General features: G+C 36.8%; 1 protein-coding gene across 1 annotated transcript in view; it reads left to right on the top strand.

Moving 5' to 3' along the window:
• LOC122814471 (zinc finger protein 665-like) overlaps positions 1-12515 on the top strand; it is a 218238-nt gene that overhangs the window by 200814 nt on the left and 4909 nt on the right. The window contains exon 7 of the mRNA XM_044087051.1: positions 11141-11251. Coding sequence (XP_043942986.1) covers positions 11141-11251 — 111 coding nt within the window. The remainder of the gene's footprint in view (positions 1-11140; positions 11252-12515) is intronic.

The raw sequence follows: 12515 nt of genomic DNA, 5'->3' as shown, positions 1-12515 counted from the left end.
ACTAGACGGGTATGAAATGTGGGAAAGCATCATATCACCACTGGATACTGTACCCAGACAGGTAAGAGCATTTATTTGTATTAATAAAGACTCTTTTTGTGACTTTTTTTTAATGAGGAGGCACAGTATATGGAGAAATATTTAGAGCAATATGAAAGAAAAAAATGATGGTCTATGGAACTTATATGTTATACAGGCATTTAACAGAGAAGCAAAAAGAGAATGTACATACAATTTTGTACAGAAGTTGAAAGAGACAATTTAAGAGACTATTTAAAAACTGTATGTAGAGAAATAATGGACGTAATAAAGATATATGACAACAATGTGGAGTGATATTCCAAATGTAGAAAAGAAAAAAAATTATTACACTAGGCACATGGATTAATGTGGATGTAAACAAGGGTTTGGTGAAATACTGGGGGTAACCAAAGACATGTTTTTTTGTGGTAAAAATGGCCATTTCATTAATAATTGTGAGAAAAGAAAATGTTTTATTTGTAGTAAAGTTAGCCATGAAGCAAAAAATGTAATCTGAAATGTATTACACGTGAGAAAGTAGGACATTGATGAATGGATTGTGATGAGAAAGAAAATAATATGCAGGAAAAGAATGAAGTTACACCAAAGGAGAGTATAAGAGAAGATAGTTTAGAAAAAATACAAAAGAAAGATGAGAAATATATTATGGTAGAAAGAGAGGAAGACATAAGAGAAGAAGAGGAAATTCTTTTGGAAAAAGGGTGAACGATAGAAAACGTAAACTTAAAAAATAGGGATAGGAGAATTCAAGAAAGAAAAAATGATATAATATGTGTTAAGGAGTGGGAATCTTTTCCATAAATGTAAACAGTATCAAGAATGTTAAGAGAAGATTGGGATACTAGAGTGGTGTACGTTACTGGATATGGATATCATAATATTAATAAATATTGGAATTTTGACAGAAGAGGCAAAAATCCAAGTTAAATTATGGGAAGGAAAGTGACATGGAATGGAGAAGAAAGATGTTCAGGTATAGCAATTCTAAGCAAAGAAAATATACAAATTTTAGATTTCACATTAGTAATTCTAGGAAGAGTGTCAATAGTGGATATATAATGGAAGAATCAAGTATACATGATTGTGACATTATATGTACATGTTATACAAAAGCAAAGAGAAATTATATTTAATTTATAGGAGATTTTAATTGTGACCTAAGACATAGACAAAAAGAAGGACCAGATGTCAAAGTTGTGTCAGAAGTAATAAAAGGTGGTAATTGTATTTATTATGTAGCAATTTGGGTAGAAATTCAAGATAAGAAAGGATAAATTAAGGTAGGTAGAGGCAGTGAAAGATTCCATGAGGCAGAATTAAAGGAAGATATGAGAAGAACAGTTTTACAATTGTGGGTAGATCATATAGATATGAGGAGTTTTTACAAAGATTGGACAAGCTGGTGGATAACTTTAAAAGAAAAATGCAAAAAAGTAGTTTTGGAATGTCAAAAAAAAAGAATAGATAGCTATCGGTATAAAAACATTAGCAATCATGTTTTTAGGGATATAGTAAATAATAAAGAAGTATGCATAGAAAAGCAAAAGAGAATATATGAAATGAACCAAGAAAATTGTAAAATGTTGTTTAAAAGATATTTTCAAAAGGCAGAAAAGAAGTAGTAGCTCCTTATGTAAGTAAAATGGTCAAGGAAAATAATAGAGTAGTAAGAAGTCTGAGATGAGGAAGGTAGGATAGTAAAAACTCAGAAACAAATAATGCAAGTTAATAAATTACTTTATGAAAACATTTATTAGAAATTAAAATAATGGAAACTATAAATTGAATTTTAAAAAAGTTAGGGAAAGAAGATAATAAGGATATGGAAAAGAAAATCACTATGTTAGAAGTAAATGAAGTTTTGAAAACAGCAGACTTAGAGACTGTGGCAGGAATAGATGGAGTTGAATATTTGATGTACAAATATTTGAATGAATGGCAAGAAGAATGTCTAGTGGAGGTTTTTAATGAGTGGTTAGAAAAAGGTATACAACTTGAAAAATTATGTATGAGTGTAATGAAGTTTATATGGAAGAAGGAAGATAAAGCAGATATAAAGAATCGGAGGTCTGTTGTATTAAACAATGTTGATTATAAAAAAGTTATGAAAATATTACAAAATAGAATAGAAAGTAAGTTATCGAACAAAGCTATTTTTGCAACAAAAGGGAAAGGGAACAATAATTTTTAATGATAATAAGAGAATTAGTAGAGGTAATTATAGCAAAAGTGGAAGTGAAAGTCTTAGTTGATATAGGTATGAAAATTGTCCCAACTGATGATCGTAGTAAATAAAACACAAAAAGAAACCACCAAATGCTGCACCGTAAAAACAGAGAAAACATTCTCAAAATATAACAAAAGTGAAAGTCTTAATAGGAGATATTAAAGCATTTGATAAAATATAACATTTTATGTTGTGGGGTATTTTAGAAGAATATGAGTTAAGTAAAAAAATAATGAAAGTTTTAAGATCAGTGTAGGAAGAATAAAGAGAAATTGGTTGTTAATGGTTGGTTAAGTGAGAAAATAGAAAAAGTGGCATTAAACAAGGATGTCCAGTAAGTAGTATGTTGTTTGCAGTAATAATTAATGCAATTGTAAATGAAGTAAGTGTAACATTAAAGGAGACTAGATATTGTACAAGGAAGATGGCTTCCACCAATGTTCACATTTGCAGATGATTTAGTATTAGTAGTTAAGAATGAAGAAGGGATGAAAACAGCTATTAAGACACTAAAAAAATTTTTGAAGTGTTACGTTTAAGTATTAATGAGGAAAAAGTAAAGGATTAGGTTTTTCAGGTAGAATATAAGGTATTCAGTTTAATAAAGAAGAGAGAGAAATTCTTGGATTAAAGTTTGGTAATGGGCAATAGAGGGGTAATGCAATGGAGAAATATGTTAAAGAAAATAAGAGATATTAGCTTATCCTGGTGCACCTTTAAATGTAAGTGTAGGAAAAAAGCATATTTGCTGAATTCAGTAATATTAGGAAAAAATAGCTCATTTGGCAAGTGTTTTTTTTTCAATACCAATAGAATTGGGAAAATAATTATTATCCAAATGAATTGCCTTTATATGGGATTCAAGATTAAACCAGATCAAAAGAGTAATTCTTTACGTTTCTAAAAAAAAAAGTAGGAGGATTGGGTTTAGTAAATGCAATTGTACATATAAAGTCATTGAATTTGTATAAAATACTTGCTTGAATGAAAGAAAAACAAGACTGGTAGAAGAGTTAATAAAAGGAAAACAGAGATATTTGGGAAAAACCTGAACAATTTAAAAGAAGTAAAGGTATGATGGATACAGAAATGAGGTTATATCAATGGAAAAGTGATATAAGCAATATAGGAAAAAATAGGAATTGTATTAAAATATAATGGAGAAATTTTATTATATTTTCCCATGCAAAAACTTGGAAAACAGAATGATAAAAGCAGCAAAGAAAAGAATGAACAGGTTTGCAAAATACATTGAATGTACAGATTTCTTAGGGAGACTGTCTATAAACAAGCTTCCAGTAAAGCCGAATATGCCATACAAGAAAATAGAGTTTGCCTATATTGTGGAATAATAGAAACCACAGAACATGTGTTTATAAAATGTGATAGAGTGAAACAATTATGGAAACAAATACATGAAAAAAGAATGTATAAAGGGACTAAAAAATGTAAATTTAGATATGATAGAATATAGATAATATAAAAATGTAAAACAAAAAGAAGTGGACAAATGGGATGAAAAGTTGTATTGTGTGATATGGATTATATAAAATGAGAGGTTAAATGAAGTAAGATTTAATGGAGAATGATCATTGTCAGAGATTTTGAAAAAATAAGATTTTGGTTATGGAAAAAACAGTAGGAGGGTTTGAAAATGTGAAAAGATAAATAAATAATATATAATATATATATATATATATATATATATATATATATATATATATATATATATATATATATACAATGTATATTGTGAATTTTAAAATAAAGAATCCCTACTTTTTTTTATGGGTGTTATTGGAACTTTTATGTCCACATGAGTTACCACCAACTCAAGCAGATGGTGCCTTGGTTTATTTATTTATTTATTTATTTATTTATTTTACATTTGTTTACCGGGATAGTCCGATTCAGCTAGTAGCCCATTTTCAGCGAAGGCTCGGAGAGAAAAGCTCCAAAGATAGTTACATACGTAGTAAATATATTATACAAGCTAGATATAAAACATTTACAAGGTAGATATAAACTCATAATAGAAATGAAACATAGCAATATTAGATAATCAAAATAGCAATGTAAGCTAAACATTATCAGTTATATGCACATATAACATAACACTAGGTAAAATCTTTTAGTATATGGCAACCTGATAGTACAGTGGGAAGTTAAGTGAGAAAAAAAGGAGATTACCCAGGTGTAATACAGGTGCAAAGCCCGTTATTAAGGAGGTGTTGTCTAAGTAGTTGTTTAAACATGAACTTGGTAGGGGTAGTGAATATGTTTTGTGGGATTAATGTTTAATGTTTCATCTGAAGGAAGACACACTCAGGAGTGCAGCATCCCCCTTATGCTACAGTACAGTATCACCTATCCATCTCTCTGAACCCACAGCCTTCTGCAGCAAAGGCAAGTGTGTTACCTGTTCCTCTACTGACACTATACGTTTGTGTAAAGAAAATAAACATTGTACATAATGGTATGTTTAATCAAATCTAAATATCTTAAAACCTGGTTGTACAAAAACATCTTGATTTGCTTTCATACACTATTAATAGTAGTGGGAATGATATGTTTTGGGGCTCATTTAGCTGTTGTCTGTATGTTAAGTTTCAGTGGTGCAAAAAAATGACAGTTTGGGATAACCAAACGGAACAGCAGTACTGGTGATTCTCTAAAGTGCATCAAAGCCTGTAACATGAATGATTGAAGTCTGTACAGGAACAAAAAAAATGTTTAGTCTAATTTTAACATGGAACTTGAAATGTAACCTAGGGCATCATTGAATGGACCAAAATATAGTTTCTGTGGATATTTAGTGAGATACAATTCTTACATATAAGTATGCAAATATATTTAGAGTGAGAGTTGTGCTGAAATTGTGTATATGACTGAACACATGTAGTAAATGTCAGCTAAGTTATAATTCCTATTTATTTAAATTAAAGATTATATTTGAAACACATTAGCAGCAGAAGTTGTATTAAGGTGTGTAAACACAGCACTCATTCCTAAGTGTTAGCATATGTACAGCCTGTAGTTATGAACTGAGCTTCCTAAACCATGTTTCATCCAAGCCATCTCCCCACATATTCCATGTTTGGAAACTTGAATAAAATAAATAAATAAATAATTGCATGAAGTGGACTATGTTAATTACTTCCACTTTTACTGAGGACTTTAGGTGGTTTGCTAGGTTTACATCACTGATAATTATTTTTATTTGTTTTTCCTTTAGTTATTGAGGTGTACTTTAATGCTCTTTTTCAAAATGAAATTTGTTAGACTTTGTTAGTTGTAAATTTCATGTGTAGGTGCTTTAGATACAATTTGGTCCATTTTTACACACAGTGCTTTTTCTGATTGGCATGTTGTTATTAATGTTTAATTTAGCTTTTCTTTTTCTCATTTATTTATTTATTTTTCATTCTAATTGATTAAGAATACATTTGTTTTAGATGTTTTTAGGAGAAATCTGTGAGTGAATTTTGTGTTGACAGTGTGTTAAATTATTATTATTATTGTTTTATTATATTACATAAAATGGAAAGTTCCATATGTTTTATTTTATGTAGTATTTTAATTTTTTTTCATTACATCAAGTGTTGGTTTGGCTATTGCTTTAGGTTGGTTAGTGTGTTTTTTCTGGTGTCTCAATGTCTCTCTCTGTGCTTGCAGTATTACGTTTTTACATTCTAGCGAATGGCAAATTTATTCTGTGCTTTACTTTATCTTGTCTTATTTTACGTGGTCTTTTTTAATAAACTAAGAGTTGATGTGGATTTGTAGGTTGCTTTATGTGAACTAGGGTGTTTTTGGAGTGTAACTATTTATTTTTTTATTTTATTATGCATGTGTGTATTTGACAGTATGAGCTTAGGGAACTTCAGAGGTTCTTCTTAAGGATCACTGCTGCAGTAGCATAAGCTATATGGGTTGCATCCTGTACAACAGCTGTCTAGCTTCCAAAGCATCAAGGCACCTTCCAAATGCCCAAACCAGTATTCAGCTCGAACTGAGCTGACTAAAAGTCAAACTTGGGCTCCACGTACTTTTGCGTCCTCCTGTCACTGGAGAAAACACTCCTTGCAGACTTTCAAGGAATAGCAAGAGGTTCTCCGGTTCGATTCTCGGCTGGAGCACCTTCTGTGCGGAGTCTGCATGTCCTCCTGCAGTCGAATGAATTTCAAGACATGCAGATAGGTGTGTGTGTGTGTGTGTGTGTGTGTGTGTGTGTGTGTGTGTGTGTGTGTGTGTGTGTGTGTGTGTGTGTGTGTCTTCCTTGAAGGTTGGGCGCCAGGCTAGCAACTCGACACCGTAAAAATTCACTGCCAATCATTAGCAGACCAGAGTTCCACTGTGGCGACCCCTAACCGGGAAAAGCCGAAATACACTAGTAGTAGAACCTCAGATGATTCTGAAAGCACAGATTACAAATCAGAGTCTGAGGAGAGTGGGGTTTTGATCAGTACTTTTGGAAGGAGTCTCTGTGTCTACAACTACTTATAGAATGAGTCAGTTTTTTCACTTGGAAATCAGCGATGTTTCTCAGACCCCAGGAAGTATTATGATTTGCCAGAACTGGCATTTCTAGAACCTACTCGTATTCCTCCTGATCTAGCTGCTTTGGAGGATATTTTTGACACAATCTGTAATTTCTCTGACAGCACTCTTGCTGTCCTAAGCAAGCAGATAGATTTTGTAAAGTATTTTTTGCTCTGGTCCAGTGTTTTTATTTTATAAGTGTTTTAGCAGTGTACAGCTTTGGTTTTTGTAGATTTTGTAAAGTGCCTCAGTTTTTTTAAATTTTATACACTCATCCCAGGTCTGAACCAACAACTACTGCTTCAGTGAATCCAGCTGCTGCTAAACATATGGTTAATACCAATCCCTGTCCTTCTAACAAGGATGGGAAGGCTTTTGATAAAGTTGGGGAAGAGTATATTCTTCTGCAATATTTGTTTTTTTTTTTTTTTAATTCTCAGTTGTCAAGCTCCTTTGTTGAAGTTTATGCTTGATTGCCTCTTGTGAGACTATGAGGAATGTTTTAGCATCTGTTCCTTCTTGTAAGGGGAATTCTGCTTTGTGCAGCATGGTGTCTTCTGTCGCAGGTGACTCCCCACTGTTTGAAATTTGGCTTTTGATTCTGGTCATGCCACTTCCTGGGCTGTTGCAACTGGAACTGTAATGAGGGGGTTTGCCTGGCTGCATTCTCAGAAGTGCCATTAAGATGTCAAAAATGAGATTTTGAATCCCCCCTTGGACAGAGAACTATTTTTTGGAAACCGTGCTGTAAAGGACATTAAAAAGTGCGATAATAGATGAAAGCTGATTCAAGTGATCCCTGATTTTTCAGCCCTCCTTTAAGTTTGCCAAGTAATTCAGTGCTCCTTTCACAACTTTCGGTAAAAGCAAAGTAAACAGTCCCAGCAAGCTGGGAAGCAAGTATTTAAAAATAGTGTCAGGAAGGTTTAAAAAAGAAAGCAGCCCCCCCCCCCCCAGTGTAAAGGACCATCTAATACATCTGATTGACTGTATCAAGAATTTCCAACCCCCTTCCCTCCCTGGCAGTCCTTTAATCCTTACAGAAAGTCTGAGCCTACATTGTTATCTCTGGCAACAAATTGTTTCTGTCATATAGGTTATGAGAGGTACGCAGAAAAGTGGGCACCTGGCACCCAATTTTAGAGCTGTCCATTCTAAACACCTTCCTGGTGGAACCAAAATTCAAAATGCGCACCCTACAGCAGCTTCTCCCTATGCTGTCCAAAGATGCCTGGTTAGCCACCCTAGACTTAAAGGAGGTCTATCTGCACATCCCAATCAGGGACTCCTGCAGGAAGTATCTACATTTCAGGGCAGGATCTATGCATTATCAGTTCTCTGCACTTCCCTTTGGCTTATCTACTGCTCCCAGAATTTTCACAAAAGGCCTGGCTCCAGCCATTGCCTATTGCAGACAGAGAAATATTCAAATTTACCCCTACTTGGACGATTGCCTGATTCAGGCAGACAGTCAGGAAAAGCTGTTGCAGCACCTGACATTTGTAAAGGACCTTCTAACCTCCCTGGGGTACACTATCAACGAAAAGAAATCCAAACTAGCCCCCAGTCAAAAAATTGTATTCCTGGGAGCAAGCTTGGACACAGCATCCCAGATGACATTCTTTACTCCAGAAAAGCAAGCCTAGAACCCAGTTATCCGCAAGGAAAATCCTGCAAGCTCTAGAGTTCATTGCCTCCTGCATTCTACTAATTCCATATGCCAAACTGCATATGAGGAAACTTCAGTGGTACTTAAAATGTCTTTGGTACCGACATTCTCAGGACCTGGAAACTGTCATACCTATGATACCTTGTCTAAGGAAAGAGTTCCTTTGGTGGTCAACAGCATGCAACAACAAAGGGCATCCCTTTACTCAACCCTATGCCACCTAGACCCTAATGACAGACACATCAGATTATGCCTGGGGTGCACATCTGGACAGCAAGTGCATTCAGGGCCACTGGAGCCCAAATCAAATTCATCTGCACATCAATCAAAAAGAAATGCTAGCTGTTCAGCACACTCTCACAGCTTTCAGATCCCTACTCTCTCCAGGGCCCCTACTAATCAAAACTGACAATGCCACAGTGATGTGGTACATCAACAAGCAGGGGGGAATGCATTCTGCATGCTAGCCATGACCCTTTGGAACACAGCCTCAGCCATGCATATTCACCTGGAAGCTCAATTCCTGCCAGGCAACCAAAACTTTATGGCAGACAACTTAAGCAGAAATCTCCTAGACCCACACGAGTGGCAATTAAACCACAGCACCTTCAGCCTTGTGACCCAGAAATGGGGTACCCCGAACGTGGACATATTTGCCTCCCCCTGCAACCACCTGCTCAGCAAAGTCTGCACCAGGAAACCTCACAGCAAGGTCTGGAAAGTTGACGCCCTATCCTTCCAGTGGGCAAACCTCTCAATCTATGCATTTCCCCCCCTACCTCTTCTACAAGAGTATTACTCAAGATAAGGGAGGAAAGACCAAGAACAATCCTGATTGCCCCAGACTGACCACGCCAATATTGGTACCCACTACTGCGCAGTCTGTCGCCGTTGCCTCCATGGCACCTCCCCCAGATCCCAACTCTCCTAACTCAGCAGGAGAGACAGTTCTTGCATCTACAATTGCAGACCCTGAACCTTGCAACCTGTCTTATTCCTTGACTTCTCCTCCAGTGGCCAGCCTAAGCAAGCAGGTACTGGATGTCGTACATGAAGCCAGACGACCCAGTACTAGAATATCATATGCTGACTAGTGGAAAAGGTATTGTTCCTGGATTCACTCTAAAGGGGCAAATACAGCACAGCCCTCCTTACCTCTCATCCTGGATTACCTAGCAGACCTACTCCAGAGAGGCCTATCCTTCTCTTCCATTAAGATCCATGTCTCTGCCATCTCTGCTCATTACAGTACTGAGCCACCTCTCTTCTCTCACCCTCTCATCAAGCAGTTCCTGAGAGGAGCTAACAACTTAAGGCCTCCAAGAAAAGCCCCTACCCCTGCTTGGGACCTTAACTTTGTGTTGGAGAAGCTCACGCTACCCCCCTTTGAACCTGCAGCATCAGCAGAGTTAAAATTCCTATATTGGAAAACAGCCTTGCTTCTGGCCATCACTTCAGCTAGAAGAGTGTCTGAGCTACAAGCACTTATGGCTGTGGAACCCTTCATCATTTTTCATGCTGACAGGGTCTCCCTCAGGACTAACCCAACTTTCATGCCTAAACTGGTATCCAGTGTGGCTCTCAACCAATCTGTCCATTTGCCTACCTTTTTACCTAATCCTCAGAATAAGGGAGAAGGGATCCTGCACTCTTTAGATGTGCACAGACAGCTCAGATTCTACCTTGATAGGACTAAGGCCTTTAGGAAATCTGACCATTTACTAGTCAGCTTTGCACCAAGGGCAGAGGGCAAGGCCATATCAAAACAAACCATCTCCAAATGGATAGCACACTGTATCCATTTCTGTTACAAACACCATGGGAAACCAACCCCTCAGGAGGTAAGAACACATTCCACTAGGACAACTTCAGCCTCTACAGCCTTTCACAAAGAAGTCCCTAACAGGGACATTCTGGAAGCTGCAACTTGGAGTTCTGTTCATACCTTCACCAAGCATTACCACCTGCCTATCTTTTCTAAATCCAGGGCGGGCTTTGCAACCGCAGTCCTGCAGGGCATACTAGCCAGCCCCAACTCTTTTTGACTGCCTCCACCCATTCTTCAGCTTTGGGAATCAACCCAAGTGTGATGACTGCAACAGTGAAACACAAAGAACATAGTGCAGTTATGTACACTTACCATAAATGTAGATGTTCGAGTGTATTCACTGTTGCAGCCATGGTTCCCACCCTCCAGCCCCCTTGTATCTCTCTCTCTCTCTCTCTCTGTATGTCTTCCTCACTCCTTACATGGCTATTGGTATTTACTTTTTACTGTTGGGGTTTTTCCACCATAACTTAGCTCTTTATTTGGGGGCTGCTGACATTTGGGGCAAGAAAAAAAGATGTAATGGCGTCGGCAGCCTGTTTTTATACCACTGACGACCTGACTTCAGTCCTGAGGGGACAGCAACCGCTGCAGAAATACTAAGCCTCTGGTATTCGAGCCGACTGAGGGTTACCCCTGGCATGATAACCCAAGTGTGATGACTGCAACAGTGAATACACTCGAACATCTACATTTATGGTAAGTCTGCACAACAGTACTTTACTGATAGAGAATGATTTGTATGTTTATCAAAGAGCAAAACTTTGTCCTGTACACTGTATTTATTCATCTTTGAGGAACTCCTGGATAACAACCTTTGTTTTGCATGCAGGTTACAAAATTCCAGTAGAGAAACTGTTACTGCTACTTAAGGATTATCCTGAACTACTAAAGGGTGATAAAAGGAGGAAAGCTGCAGCAGGCCAGAAGGATAGTCTTGCTGGTAAGCTCAGCATGAAGTGACCAGGCTGTTATTGACGTGCTTGTATGACTTTGTTTCTGCAGAAAAATGGGAGAAAATGTATATGAAATACTGAAGGAAAAAGAGTTTAAAAAGGTATTAGTGGGACTAGTCTAGGCTGATTGCATATATGTAATGCATGTTTTTTTTTTAATGTAAGCATGTCTGTCACTGTAGTACTGACTACAAACAGGGAGTTTGATATGATGAATAACATCAGGACATCATGGACAAGACTAGTTTCTTTTTTTCCCTCTCCTTTTTTAAATTTTCTTCCTGACAATAATCTCATACAAAGTTAAACTTTGGATAGTCCAGGCAATTGTAAAACAATGTCTTTCTTGCAGTTTGACCCAACAGACCAGATTGCTTACACATAAGAACTTAGTTTGCCCTTCCCAGTTTAGGTTATTTCATTTCACTAGGTGGGGGACCTAGGAGTATTTTATGCTTGACACATATAGTAATGTCGAAATGAGAAGACATCGGGGTAGAATGTGTTTATTGCCTAACTTAGGATATATTCAGTAATTCAAGATGATGTGTACATCCATGAATGGGATTTGACTTGGCTTTTCAGCAGCTGAGAAAGATAGATGAGTATTATGTACATAAATGGATAATTTAATTTTGGGGTCTGTGACCTTTGCCCCTGTAATGTCTGAAATATTTTGGATTGATAAGCGTAACAATTCATTTCCTTATAGACTGTAATGACAGAGACTACACCTCCCTGTTATACTGTTATGTACCTGTCCCCTCACCATGCTAACTAAAGGTTCGTAGGAGGTTACTAGGCTAGCGGCCCTAGAGCTAACCTCCCTAACAGAACACACCACTGTTTAGCTGTCCAACAACTAAAATCGACCAATTTACCAAAGCTGTTATCACTCAACCAACTTACTATTACCCACACATTATACACCAACCTGACAATTCCCCTGCCCTTAAAAAAAATAGTGCAACCTTACTCAGCCAGTCGAACCCTATGATCATCCAACAAGCTTTTAATAAGTCACTACAGCCAGCAATAGTTTCGGAGACTCCCTGTTCACTAACCAAATAGCAAAGACCTGGAATTCAATTCCCCAGCATATACTCAGCACTACTGACTCTTCTAAATTCAAACGTCTTCTCAAAGATCATCTAACCAACAACTGTCTTTGCTCCTGTACTACCCCAGAATAATCTAGACTGTCTCTCTCTCCCTCCCCCTTACCATCTACCCTCTTCACATTCCTCTTTT

The sequence above is a fragment of the Protopterus annectens genome, chromosome 10.part0 (assembly GCF_019279795.1).
Source record: "Protopterus annectens isolate FY-2018-M chromosome 10.part0, PAN1.0, whole genome shotgun sequence".
Taxonomy (NCBI): Eukaryota; Metazoa; Chordata; order Ceratodontiformes; family Protopteridae; genus Protopterus; species Protopterus annectens.
Note: the sequence above shows the minus strand (reverse complement) of the source record. Positions and strands in the feature narration are given on the sequence as shown.